The sequence below is a fragment of the Drosophila navojoa genome, chromosome 2, assembly GCF_054131105.1.
Source record: "Drosophila navojoa isolate 15081-1374.11 chromosome 2, UAZ_NAV_1.0, whole genome shotgun sequence".
In the NCBI taxonomy this organism is placed as follows: Eukaryota; Metazoa; Arthropoda; class Insecta; order Diptera; family Drosophilidae; genus Drosophila; species Drosophila navojoa.
Window position 1 is genome coordinate 16,860,310 of NC_142890.1, and position 19,724 is coordinate 16,880,033.

A 19,724-nucleotide genomic window follows, 5' to 3' on the forward strand; every position below is an offset into this window, starting at 1 on the left:
GCTACATGAAAGCGCTCCTGGCGCTCCGCTCTCCCTGGGAAATTGAACTTTTCCCTGAGTAGCCGGGCAGAGTTGTCGACTTGACTCTAACGAAAGCTTCTGTTTGGCTTATTTCTATGTAAATGGGCCGAAAGCGCACTTCTGACGGCTTGCAGCAGCAGGCAAAAGATATCCTTGGCTACCCCTCCCTATCCCACTCCCACGCTCTCTGTCTCTTTCTCTCGGTATCTCGGCACGCTAGTAAGCGCTTCTATAACCGCCATGGAAACCCTTTAGCCAGTCATTCGACAGTCTCTTTTTGAAGTGCAGCAGCAGCAGCAACAGCAGCAGTCTGCGAATCGTTTATTTGAATGCAATTGACTGAAGGCTTAGCCCGGCAAAATGTGCGGCCGCACTGGGGCTTAGTCTGTTGGCGACATGTTGGCTTATGGCTGAGCCGTTGACGCTGACAGCGATGGCCAACGTTGATGCTGACGCCTGTCCGACTGTGTGTCTGGGAGTAGCTACAGCTGCAGCAGCAACAGGAGTGGCAGCAGCAGCAACAATAACAACAACAACAACAAGAACAACAAGAGCCAGTTGCAACGGCACGCATACATGCATTTCCGCATCCGCATCCGTTTCCGCTTTGTGCATTGGTAAGCAACTGAAAACAGGCAGCAAACATATACAAACACACACGCACAAGCACACACACACACACACACACATGGGCACATACACATACGCCCATAAACATTACGACAGCAACAGACACTGAGTGGTAGGCAAAAAGACAGCCGGCAGCAGCAACAACAATAATAAGCGACAGCAGCTGAAGGCTACACCTGCTGACTCAACTACTAGATACCCTGTAATTGGTTCACAATTGATTTGCTATGGATATAAAAAACAAGTCGAGTCATGGAATTATTTTTTCTACTATTATAAAAATCCCTTAAATCAAAACTAATTAAATTGAAATATATCCATCAATTTTTACCAATTATAGGGGATATGGAATCACGACACAATACATTCAATTATCTATACTTATCGATTATTGTTATTGATTGATTGAAGCAAAGAAAAATACTTGCCAATTGTCAACTCTATAGATTATTCATACCCTTCATTTTAAACTTGAAAGCGTGCAGGGTATAGCCCAACAGAGACAGCGACGGCGGCAACTGTCATGGGTTTTATGGCCACATTTGCCAATTGTTTGTTGAATTGTTGACGTAAATGTCACTCGAATGAAAGGCTCGTCGTCGTATGGCTGGGCATGGGGCGTGCGACGTGGGCGTGGCACTGCCAGCAGACATGCCTTGTTGCCTTCTTGCTTCACATTATTATTGTCACCACTTTTGCTGCTTCTTCTCGTGCTTCTCGGCAGCCGTCAACGCATCCAACGGCATCGTTAATCTTGCTTAAGGCACAGCCATAGCACAGTTTTTGGCCCAGTCCATATATGGGCAATCCGCATTCCGCACCTGTTTGAATTGCGACTCCTAAACGAGAGAAAACTAGCTGAAAGAGTTGCTCAAGCAAAAATTAATTACATAATGCGAGGTGTGCACGAACAGTTAAAGAGATTAAGCTTAATTAACTACGATTCGAAATAGTAATTCATGATTATAGGGTAAGGGGTGAAATAGGTAGACTATGCAGAAGTGTTAGTCCCTAAGAGAACCGTAGATCAGAAGAAAAACTGCTATCTATGCCATCTAATAATTATAAATAATTAATGTACAGGATCAATTACATCATATATGTATACATATGTATATTATTGAGCAGCTTAATGAGAAAATCCTCATATATATCTACGTATGTTTATCTGAATCTCCGTCTTTCGTTCTCTCCATCTGTCACTCTATTTGATGCTCTCCCACTCTCTGCCTGCCTAATAGCAGCTATTGACGAATAAGAACTTTAGATCATTCGACTTATCTATATGTATGCAGCAGTATTCAGTGGGCATTTATATTGGAGTAAAACGAAGCTCGAATGCTCGCAGCAGCAGAGAATGTTCCCATTGGTCACTTAAGGCTCGACTGCAACGATCTTTCTCTGGCACCGGGCTCAACATTTGAGCGAGAAGCAGCCCTATATAAAGGGCAGCAGCTGCAGCATTTCTTCAGTAGCCTAGGCCTGATGAGGTGAGTGGTGGTGCAGTGCAGTAAAGTAAAGTGGAATGTGTGAAAATATATAATGATCGATCAGCGAAGCGAAGAAATACGTGGAGGAAATACTTGAAGGAAATAATTGGAGGAAATACTTAAATAAACACATACATAGAAAAAATTCGCAGAATAGGATTACTTAGATAAACTACATAGAATAATACTTTATACTTATGCTCTACTGACACAAATAACAGCACATGCACATACATACACGCACAGGCATCCAACGCATCAGTCTGCAGGGGAACTTACTTGTAACATACGTTTATCAAAGCCCATATACCCTGATTTCCCACAATCAATGCGGTAAGGATATAAGAATACCCTTACATTCAGGTTTAAATCAGCTAGAAAGATATACAATATATTGTATCGTCATGTAAATAAATTGATCGCATTATCTCCTTGAATATTATGTCATTTCCCTCATTTTTGTTATTCATTTTTGTCAACTGAAGACAGTTGGCGTCAAAGGCTACTGACATTCCATTCATACAGCTGCAGAACAATTTTTTTTCCTTTTGTCTTTTTTGTATTTTCTGTTTAATTTACGTACATGGCAGTCTCTGCAGGTCGACATTCCAATGCTCGACGTAAGCAGCAAACGACCAACAAACTACAACATGGAAAATATTAAATTTATTATGAAATTTATATATACAGGAATATATATACATATATGCAATATATATGTATGTATATGTCTGCATACATAGGTGGGTGCAAGTTGGTCTGTTTGCTGCCAATAAAATATATATATTTTATTTTTCATGAAATGAAAGGACACTTCGTAAATAGGTCAACTTGAACATACAGTACGGAGTTTGAACTTTTCGCTTGATGTGCAATTGAATTATATCTGTGCAACAGGATCTAAGAGACTGGAAAATACAAAATATATAAAAATGTTTGAGGTTTCACACAGCTACGCAAATCAAATTGTGAGTCTCCATTTAAGTTTTCTCCAACTTAAAGTGCTTTAGTCAAAACGAAACTGCAATTTATTTTAAGTAAATAAATATGTAAAGTGTATACAAACAGAGCATACTCTCTTTTTAATATAAATCCAAAATCACATACTTTAGTCACAATACACATTCGTTGGCATTTCGGCATGCGAATTGCAGAAAATATTTTAAAGGGCCACAAGCGATTCAATTATTCCATTAATATTAATGGCATAATTATTATTGATGTGACTACCATTATTAAATATTAAAGAGTAGAACTGAGAGAAGCTTACTGCCAATAGAAAACTCAAATCATCTGCCTTATTAATGTAGGAGAATCTTCTAATCTAACAAACCAAATGTAAATGCTCTATGGTCATTGTATGTAGGTCGACTTCAAGTAAGCTTAAGTTGAAACTACAGCAAATATGGGGCAGATCGAATTCATTGTAATCGATAACTCCAGATTGCTGGAGATTGCTTACCCCTTGAAGTAACCAAATCCTCTGCTTTCTTGCTCAAACTGACCTCGTTAGGCCAAGACCAAGTGGGCGAGTGTAATGGTTGCACTAACACGATGTCCAAAATTGATGGCCCATAGAGCGAGAAGGACTGCGGCTGGAGGTGGCGGTAAAAGAGATGGCGATAAAGTGCTGCTGCTGCTGCTTTTGCTCATGATATACATACCTTCCGCTTGGCCGCCAGTTGCTCCAAATGCAGCGGGTGATGTTTGCATTGCGTCGCAGTTATTTTCTTTTTTTTCGCGTTGGTTTTAATTCAATTTAACAATCGCGTTTTTCTCATGCACTCTTCACTGTTTTTCTTTTTTTCTCGCTCTTTTGCTCCGCCGCTTCTGCTGCGCTGTGTGTTTTGCATTGTTGCTGCCAACGAAGCGAACCGGAAGTTGCACAGCGGCAGCAGCAGCAGCAGCAGCAGCAGGAACAACGGCAGCAGCAGCAGCAGCAACAGCAGCCATTAGCGCAAATGAAATTGGATTTTGTGCCCCAAACACTCAAAGAAATTTAATCAAAAGACGCCCTGCATGCTCCATGCCATCCGCCATATTTGGCACATTTTTATTCGCCTTGCATTTTTTATATAACATAATCATTATTAAATCGAGTGCAAATATCTCAAATATTTCTACTCTTGCAATGCTCGAGAAATGATTGCAGATCATATTTTGTTGGCAATGCCACAAGCAATAAGAGTGGGTCGATAAGCAAATATCCTTCAACAGATGCCATATCGGAGAATGTATCTACATTTATATACCTTACCTTATTTCCTTATTTCAATATATTTACTATATGTATTATGATCAATAAGATCTAGACAGAAAGATTTAAATGTATGCTGAATCTATTCCCTTCCCTTCATATGGTATATACTAACATATATACGATTCGATTTGATTCATATGATGTACTCACGTATTTGCTATAAAGAAACTGCAGCTCACCTTAATAATGCCCAACACATTCAACTTGTGCAAATGAAAATCGACTCAAACTTAAACTCCAGAGCTGATGGACGCAAAAACTGAGTATCTGCATAAAGCGTGCAGGAAATCGAATGGAAACTTTGCCTGCTATCGATGAGATATTTTGACTATAATTCAGAAGTGTATAATAAATTTCAGCAGCTCGGTGCTTGGGTGCTCTCTGCATCTACAACAAATTTTACTGCTTTTCATTTTGTTTTTCCTCCCTCCTGTGGCTGCTGTGCGCCCCAGGTGAAGTAAGGGAGCCAAATGGAAAATGTGCATTTTGTTTATCCCTCTGGATTTTTCCTTCTGACCAAGTTATCCATAATTACGGTAACGATCGTATAAATGCCTTGGATGAGCAATGCTGCAGACATCTTTGCTGGCTCACAATGCAAAATAATTCCAGCACGCTGCGTCGGTAATTCAATTAATTGAGGCACTTGGCTTGTGTGTAATACATATCTACAATTAATTATAATTGCCTCACAATTGCATCGATTTCATCTTTGAGTTGACTCGCAGCATTCCGGAAATTAGCATCAATTAAGTTTTACATAAATACTTATTTAAAATAAAAAAATACAATTATTTAAAGCTGTAAACAAGAGGCATTTCAATATAGTCGGATTAAAAATAGGATTTTAATTATACTTACACTATAATTATATTATTTTGAAATGCAAATGCGATAAATTTAACACTTGAAGTAATGAAGTGGTTTCGCGTTAGTTCACAAAATTCGGTTTATTTCTTACTAATGTATAGCATTATCAGTCGGATATAAATACACATAGAGAAAGAGACACAGAGCGAGAGAGCTTAAGCACACACAGTGAAAGCGAGGGAGAGAGAGACACATATACAATGACATTTAACTATAACTAAAACATTGATTATCTAGGCTAATAATACATTTAAAATTTAAACGGTGCGTCTCTCGATTAATTAGGTCCAGACAACGCGTTTGCGTGCAAACTTGGGCGGAACGGCGTTCTGCGCATTGACCACGTTAAATGAGCGCGTGTTGTGTAGGCGTGGCGGGTCGACGTTGCCACGCACGGGCGGCAGATCCTGCCAGACATCCAGATTGAGATTGGTAAAGGAGTCGCTGACCTTGGGCATCAGCTCGTTCTCCTCGCTGAGATCGGCCTGACTGAGAGAGGCGCTTGGCTGTTTCGGCTTATCACATGGCACGTTCTCGATGGCCTCTGTTGAGCGTGGCGACGAGAGCTCCTGCTCTTTGTTGAGCTGCTCCAGCTGCTTGGTGGTCTGCTCAATGCCCGCCAGGTGGGTGGCGCGCAGCTCGACGATCGACTCCTGCTCGGCGACATTCTCGCGCAGCATGCCGCTCAGCAGCTGCTGCTCCTGCTCGATGATTTTGTTGATGTCGCTGAAGCGCCGCAAGTGCTGCTCACGCCAAGTCTCCTCGAATTGCTGCAGCTTGTATTTGGCCTCTGACTCGTACAAGGCATCGATTTGACCGGCGGCCAGTGTCTCGGCCTCTAGCTGCTCCTTACACTTATCCAGCACCTGCTGCAGCTCCTCCGGCTTGATGGCATACTTGGCCATCCGCTCGAGCATGTTCACGCAGAGCGAGATCTGCTTGCGGAATGCCTCGTTGCGGTTGCGTATGAAGAGCTTGATTTTATTCAGATTGTAGGCCTGGTTGACGTCCGACTGGCGCAGCATGAGAGACGTGGACTCCTCCAGCAGGTTCTTCTCCTTTTCGAGCTCGGTCATGAAGAGGCGTAGGTGTTGCTCCTCCTGCTTCAGCTTCTCCGCCTGCTCCTGGCGCTCCTTCAGCTCCGCGACATGCGATTCCTGGAGCGCGCGTATCTCCTTGATTTCCTGCTCGCGTATGAGCTGGCGCTCCTTCTGCTCCTGCTCGGTGCGACTGATCTCCTGCTGGAGCAGCAGCTTTTGTTGGGCAATGAGCGCCTCGCGCTCCTCGCGATGCTGCTGCTGCTCGATCTGCTTGTCCAGCCAGTTGAGTTTGGCCAGCACCTCGTTGTTCGACTTGGACTGGAAGAGCAGCTTCTCGTCGTCGACGCCGTGACGCCAGCGGCCGTATAGCTTGGCCTCCATTTCCAGTTTGCGCTTGAGCTGCTCCTGCTCCTTGATGGACTGGTTAACGCGCTCCAGAGTCTGAAGATCTGCAGTAGGTTGACGAGGCCGACGCTTGCGTCCGAGCTCCTGATCATACATGTCATTATCCTGTTCCAGCAGCTGGCGCAGCTTGGCGCGACGCTCGCTCAGCTCCTGCTCCTTTTGCTGTTGGCTCTTTTTCTCCTGCAGCTTCTTGTCGGCCTTCTCATAGTAAGCCTGATTAGTCCAGTTCTGAAAGCGTGACGTCACCTTGCCCCAATGGTCGTAGTAGCGATTCACCTTGTGTATGGCCTCCACGCGATTATTCTCCTGCTCCTGGCGCCAGGCATACGCCGCATGCTGATAGTTCAACCGGCCCGACATGTCCTGCAAGCAAAGCAGAGAAGAGAGAGAGAGAGAGATAGAGAGAGTTTGTGTGAAAATTGTGACCAGCTGAATGACAAGTTCATAACTTCGAGACCTAGCCGTGCTCAGTCGTGCCTGAAGATGATGAAAAGCCAACGAGATGCCTCCAGTAGCAAAATAAAAAATATAAAATATAAAAAAAATAAACTTCAATTTGCCGTTTGAATGCGCTGAATGCGAATTTGTCAAAAAGCACAAACATAAGAGATATTAACTTTCAGAAGAACACACACTTGTATTTATTTTTATTTTTATTTTTATTTGAAAGTTATTGATGCTTCAAATGTCGCACAGTCGAGAGGAAAATAGTGCTCTTTGAGCTTTTAGATTATAAATATCAAAGTGCTCTGACATTTGGAACGAGTGTGGAGCGATGGGAGGCAAAGATTCAATATAACAAAACAGATTGAAAACTAAGGCTTATTTATTGACATCACATATGTGGCATAAATATCATCTGCAAGCACTTTAATACTGCTGAGTGTACTTCAAAGCAGCTCGATTCAATTCGGGTCTGAGTAAATATATTTCGCTCGAGCAGCCAAGATAATGAGAAGTATATTGAGATAACTTTGATAGCTACGATTAGTCATAAGATGATGCCTTAGCAGCTTAACAAATATAAACAATTCCAACTGCTCCTTTTGCATGCTGAGCAAATGCAACGTAACGAGAGCTCCTGCAGGAGCCGGAATATGCATATTGATTCCAGCTTCCTTTGCGTGCAGCGCACTCAGGTAAAACCATTCCAGCGGGCTTTCGCTTAAGTAACTGCCAGGAAGCTGTTAGTTTTAAGCAACAGCTGCTGAACTGGGACTAGATCAGGCCAGCCAGCCAGGCGAACGTCTCAATCTCGGCCCGGGCCGGGCTGGGTCCGCTGTATCGCAGCACGCCACCAAAAATTCAGGCTTGTTAGAGATTAGATATGGCGCGCTTTACGCTGGCCATGGCAGTTCGCTGGTTTTTTTTCCCCTAGTTTTCGGTTTCTGCCTGGCAGCAGCTGTCACTAACTGCCAAGCGAGCAGCCAGACAGCAGGCAGGCGTAAGAGCAAAAGCAAAAGCAAGAGCAAACCCATCGTAACCAACCAACCAGCCAGCTATACACAAACTCGCAAAAGCTGTTGCTTGGTGAATGTCGCCACCACACGCATACCACGCACACACACACACGCACGCACACACACAGACAGACACTCCGGCTCCTGGGTTGATTCCAGCGAGTTTTGAGATACAGGCAACTGTCCATCCCAAGCGTCCATCCATCAACGTGGCCCCATTGCAATATGTCAGAGGCCTGAACATTGTGCGTGCCTCGAGCTATGTTTCGGATACCGCTGAAAAACAAACCAACCCACCCACCCCCAACCGTCTAGCACCACCATCCCAGCACATTCGCCGGCATCGGGATGCAAATTGACGTTGGCGTTGCGTGGACGGCGGGCTTGCTAATTTTCTGCGAGATTTATGGGCAGCACGAAGCGCATTGATATATGCCAAATTGTTTACAAATTGATTACATTATTAATAATGCCCACAGCGGTGGCAGCAGCGGCACCACAGCAGCACCACAGCAGGCACCACCCGTTCGCAGAATGTTGCCGTTTGGTTTATACAAAATGCATAATATATTTCCCACAAAGTACTTCTTATGTCATGTGACTGACAAAACTTTGCCAATAAATCAAGCAACGGTGCGAGCAAACTGGCTGGGGAGGGGCAGGAGCTGGTCGGTTGCTAGGAGTGGCACACGTGTGGCCGCCCACATTTCAATCGAGCGGGCGACAGTTGAGCCCACAGCTCAAATGCCAAGATGACGCCCAAATAGACTTAATACACTTTCGGCACACCAAATTCACTTCCTTAATTGAAATTTTAATTTGAATACTTTGCCAAAGTTTTGGCATTCAGCCCAGGATCATAGAGTGGAGTAGAGAAGGGGCCGTGGAGGAAGGCGTGTCACAAGATACACACACACACATTCACACAATAAGAAAAACAGGCAAACAAACAAGCAAAAGTCGCTGCTGTCGCCAACAACGACCAACCAGTCAGCACAGCCAACAGTTTCCCCTGCTTCCCCTGCTTCTACTCCTGCTGCTCCTGCTGCTGCTGGCTGGCGTCTGCTCGCAGACTCCTGGATATACAGCAATCTCACAGGCTCAGCGCTTTTCAATTTACGCGCCGCGCAAATCGTTTGTCATTTTATGTATGCCTTAATATATGGCATGTGCGTGTCGTGGCGCCCGCTCTGCCATCAGTTAAGAGATCTAAAATACCACGCCTCCCCGCCCACCGGTAGGTAGACCACACTCCGTGCCCTCAAGAACGTAATTTCTAACCCAAATGGTAACCAGCCAGCGTAACTAATCCGCCCAGGCAATGATATAAGCGCCAACTGATGAGTCGCTGCTTGCCAAAACTTTGCCAGATGTATATATTCAGATAAGCACATGTGTATGTATGTATATGTATGTATAAATGTACGGCTATATAGATGAAGTTGTATTTCTGACTTTGCTCGTCACGGAAATTTTAATTGTCACATTATGCTTAAGAACTTTGCAGGCCAAATGTGCTACAATTCTAATAATCACGTTAGGGGTTTATGTGCTTTGAAGATGATCAGAAGTCGGTTCACTTATGCTAATTAAATTATAATAAAAATCGAATTTTTTTTAATATTTAAATTTGATGTAAAGAAGCTAGCGATATTTTTATTTATTTATTTATTTTTATATATATTTATTATGATTTTTCATTTGAATTTTAACAAGAGGTCAGCCAAGTCTTACTAATTCCCTGCCTCTAATTGCTATGCAGTCTTAAAATAATTAATTGAATAAATAATAAGAAAGTCATAGAGATCACATATATGATATTTCGACAAACCATATAATAAGTGATACAACTCGGTTCTCTATACTACCTACTCCAATCAGATGACTCGCAATACTAACTGATCCAATCAGAGAATCTTTGTTTGAAGATCCAAAATTAAATACGAGTTTGCACAGCAGCAGATAAGCGTGACACTAATGACTCGACGACTGGAACCTGATATGTGTGAAGCGAGCACAGCTTGCTTACGTATGTTTAGCTAATATACATATATGTATATGCGCATATATATAGAGCACATAACTCGGACGAGTTTGAATTGAGCCAACAGCCTGGCTGCGCCCATTGTTCGTTAATTAAGTCATTTTGGCCGATAAACCGCAGGGCAAGGTGTTTTCGGCTTGTAGCCAAATGGGCGGCTGCTTGAACAAATAAATTGCAATTACTTTTGCTAATTGTAATAGACGCTTGTCATTATCTAACAGCTGCATAGATAATGCTTCGCCTTCTGGTGAATACCCTAAAAACAATGTGATTTTTATGGCTGTGAACCTTTGAACAAAAAAAGAAATACATATGCACGTATATAGATATGTATATGTATATATAGTAATATATAAGTGAAGAGCGTGTCAGACCGCAGTTAGCGAAACATAGCACTTAATACTCTGATAAGATGTACGATTAGCGGACAGTTGCTTGGTAAATTAAAAAAAAAAATTTATATAAGACCAAAGAAGAGAGCAACAAATGTGGAGCGAGAACACACGCTGCTGATATACCTTAACCACGAAAACTTGGTAGCGAATATACCAAGTAACATAGGTATGCGAGAGTATTCATAAAGATATTGTAGAATTTCTGATCAAATACCACTTATTCATGAATACTGAACGTCGCTGAAACTAAGTACATACAAAATACCATTTTATTCATGGATACTGAACCCAGATAAGTCCATATATATACATACAATCTTAGCGTTAATTGAATCGATATATCTATATACGTATTTAAAGTAAGATTTCAAGTATTTCTGCCCATTCTTTTTAGCTTAGGCCTACTTTATAGAGTGTTACACATGCCCCAGTTCAATTTCAGGGTATTTAGCGCACTAAACGGCTTCGGCATTGGCATCGACTCTTCGAGTGTTTCGGTTTCCCGGACACGCTTCGCATTGTTGCTTAGCTGTTTTTCAGAATTGTTTTGGTTGTTAACGACATTGGCACGACGATGGGCGACGAGCGGTCTGAATGTGGGTCGGTATCTGGCTCCAATTGGGGGGCCTTACACGCCGTCACATGGCAAGAACAACAACAACAGCCGCAGCCACAGCAAGAAAAGGAACAGCAGCCACTGCGTATAATTTGTGGTAAGTGCTGTGCCAGCAAGACAACTAACTATTTGAACTACTCGATGTGTCTATTGTGACCTCTACGTCAAAATTTCCCCCTGTTTGCCCTAACAAAATAAACTAAATAAATAGCGAAGTGTGGGGGGTTTTTCTCGCTCGCGTGTTTACCTTCCCACATAAACACACAGAGCCAAAAATATTGGCTAGCAAACGACTTAAATTTCCTTTTGATGATGGCCATCTGGAGGCTGCGGTAATCCCCCCAAGAACATACATATATATATTTAGCTGGTTGTGCGTGCTAGTTGAATGACAGATTGGCCTAATGAAAAGCAACCAGGAAAAACTAGCACAGCGAACCCATAATACACTACACGATGTTCTCTAACGAAATCAAAGTATGCATTGTTTAAGAAGTCAACTGTTCGAGCCAGATAAGAAACCCACAATAGATTAAACAATTCATTCATTTACGACTGTAGCTTGAAAAACAAGTTTCTTTTATTTTGAGTCAGAGATCTACAACTTTAATTCCATTCACACATTGCCAAAAATGTTTTAAAAATAGCAACATCTATGCCAATTCAGACTACGCTTAAAAAGACACTAAGTCATCTGCATAGATAAAAATACGTTCGATAACTAGATATATGAATAACAAATCTTATAAATGTCACAAGCGCTGTTACAATATGGAAATGCTTTGCAAAATATTGAGGAGCAGACAATGAAATACTGATATACAAAAACTGCTAATTTATCTATAAAAACGCAGCCCATTGACTAAAGCAATTTAACACACACATTTGCCCAGTGCTTCCCCTCGAAATCAACCAGGGGCTTCCCCAAAAAAATCCAGATGGCTCAAAAAAAAAAAAATGAGAGAATCAAGAAGACTATGGAGCGCGCGGGGCAAAGAAACGGAAGAGCAGCTTAGTGCAAGACAGTGATAGGCCATTCAGAAGCGCAGTTCACAAAGTTCAGGCAATCGATAAGATCTTGGGTAAAGAACCAGGGGATATACTCAAGTACAGATTAAAGAACTTATGTAAAATGTAGACACAGCTGTGACTTCCACTTGAATATGTACAATTGCTCAAGAGTTGTTAGCTAATGAACGCAAATAGTATTATATTTACATTGCAAAAATCACACAATAGTTGAAGTCATGGACAAAAGCTGGCTGCTATACACCTTGGCAACAAATCGTGTTTGCGAATCACTGACATATGCGCATATGTTTAGCTAAGATTTGATTAATGTTGCTCTAAACTTATTTTTATCGCCGCACAACCTTGCTGAGCCAACCTCATAAGCATAAGTTGGGCCTTTCACTCAAGGTGAGCCAACTATAAAGATTATTCACCAAAGAATCTATATATCTAATCAAATTCTGAAATCCAAGCAAATTGACCGATAAAATGTATATTAGGAACGACCTAGAACTCAATGACTTGACATTAACGAAGCAAATCGAGAAATATCGAGAATATCTGGGCATGTCGAAAATGAAATACGACGAGCAGTAGATTAATAAGCTGTTCCATTTGACAAGTCTTATAAATAGATCGCATTCGAATTGACAGTTCATACTACAGTCTGTCATTCATTTAATTTATACCCCGTTTTATACTCTGTCAAATTGGAAAGTACAAATGAAAATTTAACGAACCGGATGAGTGTCATTGGCTTCTATACTACACAAACCAAAAACACGATAAATGAATAATTAACAGGCGATTAGTTAAGGGCCCGTCAGACATGACTCATGCTCGACACTTTCGATTGGCCTATTGCAAAACATTGCAAGGTTCAGCCGTCATCCGCTACACGGGTTATCATTCAAGCCATCGAGAAAGGGTACTGCGAGAAGCGAAATAAAAATACCCGCAACCTGAGTGCATGCAAAAAGTACCGTTCAGCGGGCCATGTAGGCAGCAAAACAAGCGGAATGTCATGTTTTATAAAAGAGGTCGACTGAAAATTTTGCAAAATTTCACATGTAAATCACACACAGGAATTTGAACCTACATATATCAGCTCTAACGATGCGTATGAAATTCATTAGTATCGCGCGTGCCTCGCCAGTGAGAGAGATACCAAATCCCAGTGAATTGAACTGATAACATTATCAACAAATTGAGAGCTAGCCGATCGTAGCCGAAACGACGACAGCAACAACAACAACAACAACAAACGATTGAGCTGAGCGGAAGCGAGCACAGCGGAGCGGCAATGAGCGAATCGAACGAGCCGTAGAACAGCGACGCCGACTGAGCGACCGCGACCGCGACCGCGAAGCCGACGCAGACGTAGACGGTGGCGCTTGGTAATAAATTTCATACGATTTAAAATTTGTTTGGCATTGCGCGCAGGCAACAACAGCGACGCTGACGTCGACAGCGCTGGTGCGAAAAAAAAAAAAAAAAATCTCGAACGAAAACAAAAACCAAAATAATTAAATACATTCCATTATTTGCCTTCTTTTTTTTTTTTGGTACGAGTCTATAAACATTGGTGCGCCCTTATGCTGCCCAATCATTCGCTCTTCAGATTCGCCCGAACGCGAAACATAACGCAAAGCTAATCAGACAAATAATCAGACATATATATTTCAACAAATATATATGTATATAAAGCATGTGAACAATTGTAGCTCGAATATTTTTCAACCACAAATTTGCACAATTCTTGCCAAAAAGAAAACAAAATATATACATATACAAGCTAAATCAATACAAATCGAGTTAAACTTTACAAATCAATTTTAAAAGTTCCTAAGTTCGTTAAAAGAAGAAATTACATAAAATAAAGCAGTTCCTAAAACACGCAACACCTGCCAGTATGACAGCACTTGGATTACTTTTGCTATCTATGATGGGTAAGTGTGGGTTGTTAATGCCTTATCGCTAGGTCGCCCATGAAATATACACTCACACACACACACGCGCAAGCACACGCACACGCACACGCACACGCACACAGAGAGCAATTGCCGCTTATCGGTAATTTCTGCACGCCTGCTAAATGCCAACTGGAAATTGTTGTCAGCTCACCCTGTAAGCCGAGAGAGCAGAGAGAGAGAGAGAGGGAGACTGGAATGGCAGACGACAGCAACAGCGATGAGATATGCATCTTATACATTGGGTAATTTGTATACTCGCACTGCCGCTGCTCTACGTAATACACATACTATTCGCGAATTTATGTTTCAGATTGAGCGTAAATTTAATTACTTGCATTTAACAAAAATGTCATTTAGCTGGCAGCAAACCCGCACATGCGACACCCATACACACACACACACACACTCATTTATTGACAGCAAGGGAATTTTTTTTTATAATATGCACATTATAATTTATTGCTTCTGTATTTATCAATACGCTTTCATTAGGAGCATCAGATTAATGCAACACTGAATAACTTGCTAAGCATTAAGCGGAAACGACATACATATACATATGTATGTACATATATACATGCATATATTATATTTTGTATTGATAGACAACATTTCATAAGGAATTTTGTTATTTTTAATGAAGCATACAATAATTATTTCTTTAATAACAGTTTATTGACGTTTGACCTAAATTTGATTTGCTCATTTAATTGATTTCCAAGATTTAATGAGAATTCAATACTGAAGATAAATAAATATGCCTCACGTTAGCATTTCCTTTGAATTCCCAGTTTTCTTCATATTGAAATACGAGTATCAAAAATATAATTAAATTAAATCCTAAAACTTAGTTTTTCTTAGTTCTGTTTTGACGTAGGATTTTGGTATATTTTTCTTTCAATTTAATATAACATGTGAAATGCCTTAAAGATTAAATTTGTTCGTTTATCAATAGTTATAGTTTAATATTTCCTTTCCTGCCACATGTCAAGAATTTAATGCAAAGAGCTAAGAGAAAATGCCTACGGCAATACTTAAATATCAATTTAAAATTTAATAATTTAAACAGGCATTTTTATTTAATTCTCTGAAAAGTTTCAATATAGAGTATTAATATTTACACAAAAATTAACTTTTTTTTTTGTCATTGTCATTTAGCTGGTACTTTATATATATATATATATTTTTTTTAATTCTGCATGACTTCATTTGGTATATGTCGCTTTTCATATAATATTATGGCATATTATGGCATATTCTCGTTGTTCAAAAGAAAAATATTTGCTTAATGCGTATGGAATGCTCGCACACATAATGTGATTCCGCAGGTATGCATCAGTGTGGTGTGCGTGTGTGGTGGACGGGTGCGAATGTGTGCGTACGTGTGTGTGCTTGTGAATAAATAGCATATTTGATGTGCTTTGACTGATTAAAAGCAAACAAGGGGGCGCACGGGCGAGAAGATTGACATTTTGTGGCTGCAATTGAATAAATTAAATTCCTTCAATTATGAAACAATACTTGATCGGATGCTCAAGGATAACGTTTTATCAAATTATCAAAGATAGCACCACGGCTAAAGGTTCCTCCCTCTTGCCCTCAAGCCGTCTGTCTGCCACGTTCTATTTGTGTATGCCCCGAGTTATTTTCATTTGTGGCTGCAATTTTCTAGGGAAATACGATTCGGTTTCCAAGACACGACTCGAAGCCAATTATTAAATATCTCTCAGTTAAAAGTTGTTTATGCGTGGGCGTGACTGTGTGCGCGTGTGTGTGTGTATAACTGTATATTTAGGCTGTAGTTTGCAACATTGATTAGCACACAACGAGTTTAATGTTTACTTTATTAGGCTGCGCGTAATTAGGGCCAGTGATTAGAGGAGCGTGTGCAAAATTGGGGTTTCCAAGAGGAGCTCGAGCCGGCTGAGCGATAAATATACGATGGGGGAATTGAATGAGTGAAAGGGTGAGAGTACCAGAGAGTTTATAGACGTAATTAACGTGTAACACTACAATATACACACTAAAAGGCATAAATTAAATAGCAAACGATTTGACAGACAGCTTCCCTTTAACACGCTCTGTTTACTGTGCAAGCACGGGTTGCCAATAGACTTCGCTTCAGATTCAGCTTCAGCTCTAGCTTTAGCGCCAAATCCGAATCCAGTTCTCGTCTATCTGCTACATCCGTTTGGCAGGTGAGTCAGGATAGTCGCAGGTGCTAACAAAAATGTTTTCGCTCTCCAAACTTCTAATTAGAAACTGCTGCTGCTGCTGCTGTTGCTGTTAAGATAGTCAAGTCTTGAAGCAGCAGATCCTTCTCAGCGCTGCCCTCGCCTGGCCTCACTCACCACTTTACCAACTTTGCGTATGCATATAAATGCGCCAGAATGTGGGCGTGGCAGCGCTTGAGTTGCTAAAGTTGTCGACGCCTTGGCAAACATGCCAAATGGTTGCTGTTTAAGTTTCACTCTCCAAAGCAGACGACATCACACTCACACACACACACACACAAACACGCTGACAAACTAGCAAAAGCCCAGCATACATCCGCACATTCACTGAATTTTGAATGAAATAGTTTTTGGTCGGATTTATTTGCATTTATGAGTTGCGGGCTGAAGAGCAACCAGAAAGTCAACTTCGAAGGCCGGGCTTTGGCCTACAGACGACAGTGCCACAACTGATAGATGATACCACCTGTTGGCATATCATCTGTATAAAACTTTAGCCAAAATAAACGAAAAAAAAAAAGAATATGTTAGTCTCTCAATCCGAGTCATCATTATTTGTGGATTATCATACACACAGCAATTGAAGGCAGACAGCTGAAATACGCTAACAAATATAACCGAATACTACAATTATTATTACTCATAAATTAATAATAACAATGGATAATAATTTCATGTCTGTAGTTTTATCGATTTCACATAGCAAGTGTTGGGTAAAAATCCTAAGTAATTTAATATCGCCATCTAAATTAATAGCAATATTTTTCTTAATATTCGTTTCGAATGGTTTTGAAAATATTATTAATGTTTACCCTAGTTGTATACGTTCTTCTTCTTATAAGTAAATAATTGAATAATATAATATGACAGATAATTGCTTGACAGCTGAGACGTAGATCTTAATTAATTTATTTATAAAATAAAAAGTCCAAGACTCAGCAATTAAAAATATATTTAATACAATTCTTAATGAGGCTATATATGGAATTCACATAGCTACGCCTAAGTTAATAAGGAACTTTTATGAGATTGCTAATAAAGTACAAAAGTACTTTTAAATTCACTTAAAGCAAATTCTTTACGCTTATCTTGAAGAAATATTTGTTTAAATTTAAGAACTTTTTTTTTCCATAAAATTGTAGTTAAACATCTATTGATTACATTTGTATTCTCATAAAATCGTACTACTCGAAAAAAGGACACCGTTTATGTTTGGACAAACGCATATTTGCCTTGCCATGCGCTACGCAGCTTGAAGTGTATTAAACGTTTTAGTAAACAAAATAAATTGCCAAACAAACTTTTTGCATATTTTATATGAACCGAGGCCGGTTCATTAATTGACACGTTTGTCAAAGAAATACAAACAGAGAGGGAGAGAGAGAGAGAGGCAGAGGCAGAGAACGAGAGTGGGAGCAATGACGAGAGCAGTTCGGAGAGCAAGATTTCTAAAATGTGCATATTAAAAAAACAAAAAAAAAAAACAAATGATTATATCAAAGCCGATCAGAGCTTGGTTCAACTACCTGTTTGAGGGGACTTTAAACAAGTCCCCTCTCTGTCTCTCCCTCTCTCTCTCTCTCTCTCTCTCGCTCTCTCTAGCTTTCTGCACCCCTCCGTCCCACTCCTGCTCTGTGTTTGTTAAGCGGGGAATTTTTATTAGGCGAAACGAGTGTCAGTTGGCTCGTGTGCTTCATTGCGATTTCTCACCTCGTTGAGGCAGCACAGCCACACACAGAAAAACCACCAGCAGCAGCGGCTGCTGCTAACAAATCGACGGGGGAGTCCGTATCGAATCATTTATCAATGGCTACGCGGAAGCAAACCTGAAAGCGCGACTCCGCTAAGTTAAAGATAAAGTTTAGCAAACTCTTGCAATTAATGCTAACAAAGTTGGCAAAGACACACACACACACACACACACACACACATACATCAACGACTCGGCTCAGTGTGGGTGCGAAAATTGTAGCAAATAGTAAATAAACGAAATTGAAACTGAAAACCAAGTTAAACAAGTTAACAAACAACTAATGGTAAATCTTTGCTCTACAGGTTATAGCCAACACATGCAGCCTGTCGCAACGGTTGGTGGTGCGGGTGGTGCAGCAAGGAGCTCGCAGCTGTTGTCCCGCGCTGATTGGGGCGCCCGCATGCCGAAAGAGGTGAACTATTTTGAGGGACCCGCACCGTACGTCATCATACATCATTCCTACATACCCGCCGCATGTGTGACTACGCCGGACTGCATGCGCAGCATGCGCGAAATGCAGGACTTCCATCAGGTGGATCGCGGCTGGAACGACATTGGCTATAGCTTTGGCATCGGCGGCGATGGTCTGATCTACACGGGACGTGGCTTCAATGTGGTGGGCGCCCATGCGCCCAAATACAATGACAAGAGTGTGGGCATTGTGCTCATTGGCGATTGGAGAAGTGAGACCGAATACTACTATAGGTATTCCAGAATCTATACTAATCTCTATCTCTCTTCCTCCCCCTCTCTCTAACAGCTGAGCTGCCACCGGCTTCCATGTTGCAGGCCGCACAGGATTTGATTGCTTTCGGTGTTGCCAAGGGCTACATCGATCCATCCTATAAGCTGCTCGGCCATCGCCAAGTGCGAGACACCGAATGCCCCGGTGGTCGACTCTTCCAGGAGATCTCCACGTGGCCGCATTTTACGCAGCTCAACACCACCGCCGAGGTGCAGCCGGTGGCTAACAAGATTTAGGCCCACGCCCAGAAGCTACTTGAAATCAACGAGAGTCTCCAGCCCGTGAAGGCAAAGAGACGCCTATATACAGTATTTTTTAAGAAATAGAAAGAGAAAGCGAGACAAATAAACACAAACTATTAGCATTACAAAATTCAGCGACCGACGCCTCATTTAATTAAAAATTTACTGAATCGATTCGCGATTCGCAATTGCAATTTGATTGCGTTCAGCGACTACTTTCAATTAGTGCGACCTTTTATTTCGATTTGCTGTGATTTCATTAAAATTGTGTTTTATTTTGATTTTTACATTTCAAACTCTGCACTCATCAAAATGATTTACGAACGTCCTGGCAAGTTTTCAACTTGTCAGCGCATCAGAATAAAAACAGAAACCACAAAATTAAAAGTCAAAAAAACACAAAAATAAAATTAAATAAATAAACAGAAACAAAAAGTAAACAAAATAATGAAACTCGCTGCCAGAGTGACTTTTAATTTCATTGATTTGTTGCTATGATTTACATGAAGCGAAACTTAAATATGCGCAAAACACA

At 41.1% G+C, this 19,724-nt stretch overlaps 2 protein-coding genes across 7 annotated transcripts in view; one reads left to right on the forward strand and one right to left on the reverse strand.

The window, feature by feature from the left end:
- Positions 1-5,332: 5,332 nt before the first annotated feature.
- LOC108659707 (uncharacterized) overlaps positions 5,333-19,724 on the reverse strand; it is a 31,555-nt gene continuing 17,163 nt past the window's right edge. Inside the window, exons 1-3 of one of the 4 annotated variants that reach the window (XM_018112754.3) lie at positions 7,323-7,338; positions 7,174-7,222; positions 5,333-7,079 (exon numbers count right to left, since the gene is read on the reverse strand). In XM_018112754.3, the coding sequence (XP_017968243.1) occupies positions 5,553-7,076 (1,524 nt within the window). In that variant the 5' untranslated portion in view covers positions 7,077-7,079; positions 7,174-7,222; positions 7,323-7,338 and the 3' untranslated portion in view covers positions 5,333-5,552. The other 3 variants (XM_089256198.1, XM_018112755.3, XM_018112753.3) reach the window with 3 other exon arrangements.
- On the forward strand, positions 11,117-19,319 carry PGRP-LB (Peptidoglycan recognition protein LB). Of its 3 annotated transcripts, none has more exons than XM_030387093.2 (3): positions 11,117-11,328; positions 18,505-18,885; positions 18,963-19,319. In XM_030387093.2, the coding sequence occupies exons 1-3, from the start codon at positions 11,190-11,192 to the stop codon at positions 19,181-19,183; spliced, it is 741 nt and encodes a 246-aa protein (XP_030242953.1). In that variant the 5' UTR covers positions 11,117-11,189; the 3' UTR covers positions 19,184-19,319. The 3 variants fall into 3 exon arrangements, with proteins under 3 accessions (XP_030242953.1, XP_017968249.1, XP_089121382.1); XM_018112760.3 differs by lacking the exon at positions 11,117-11,328 and adding an exon at positions 13,498-14,191; XM_089265256.1 differs by lacking the exon at positions 11,117-11,328 and adding an exon at positions 18,118-18,427.

Excerpts from the sequence above, each read along its gene's own strand:
- PGRP-LB (XM_030387093.2), top strand. The coding sequence starts at position 11,190 with ATGGGCGACGAGCGGTCTGAATGTGGGTCGGTATCTGGCTCCAATTGG. Across the intron at positions 11,329-18,504 it reads GCCACTGCGTATAATTTGTG|GTTATAGCCAACACATGCAG; the intron begins GTAAGTGCTGTG and ends TTTGCTCTACAG. Across the intron at positions 18,886-18,962 it reads GCTCATTGGCGATTGGAGAA|CTGAGCTGCCACCGGCTTCC; the intron begins GTGAGACCGAAT and ends TCTCTCTAACAG.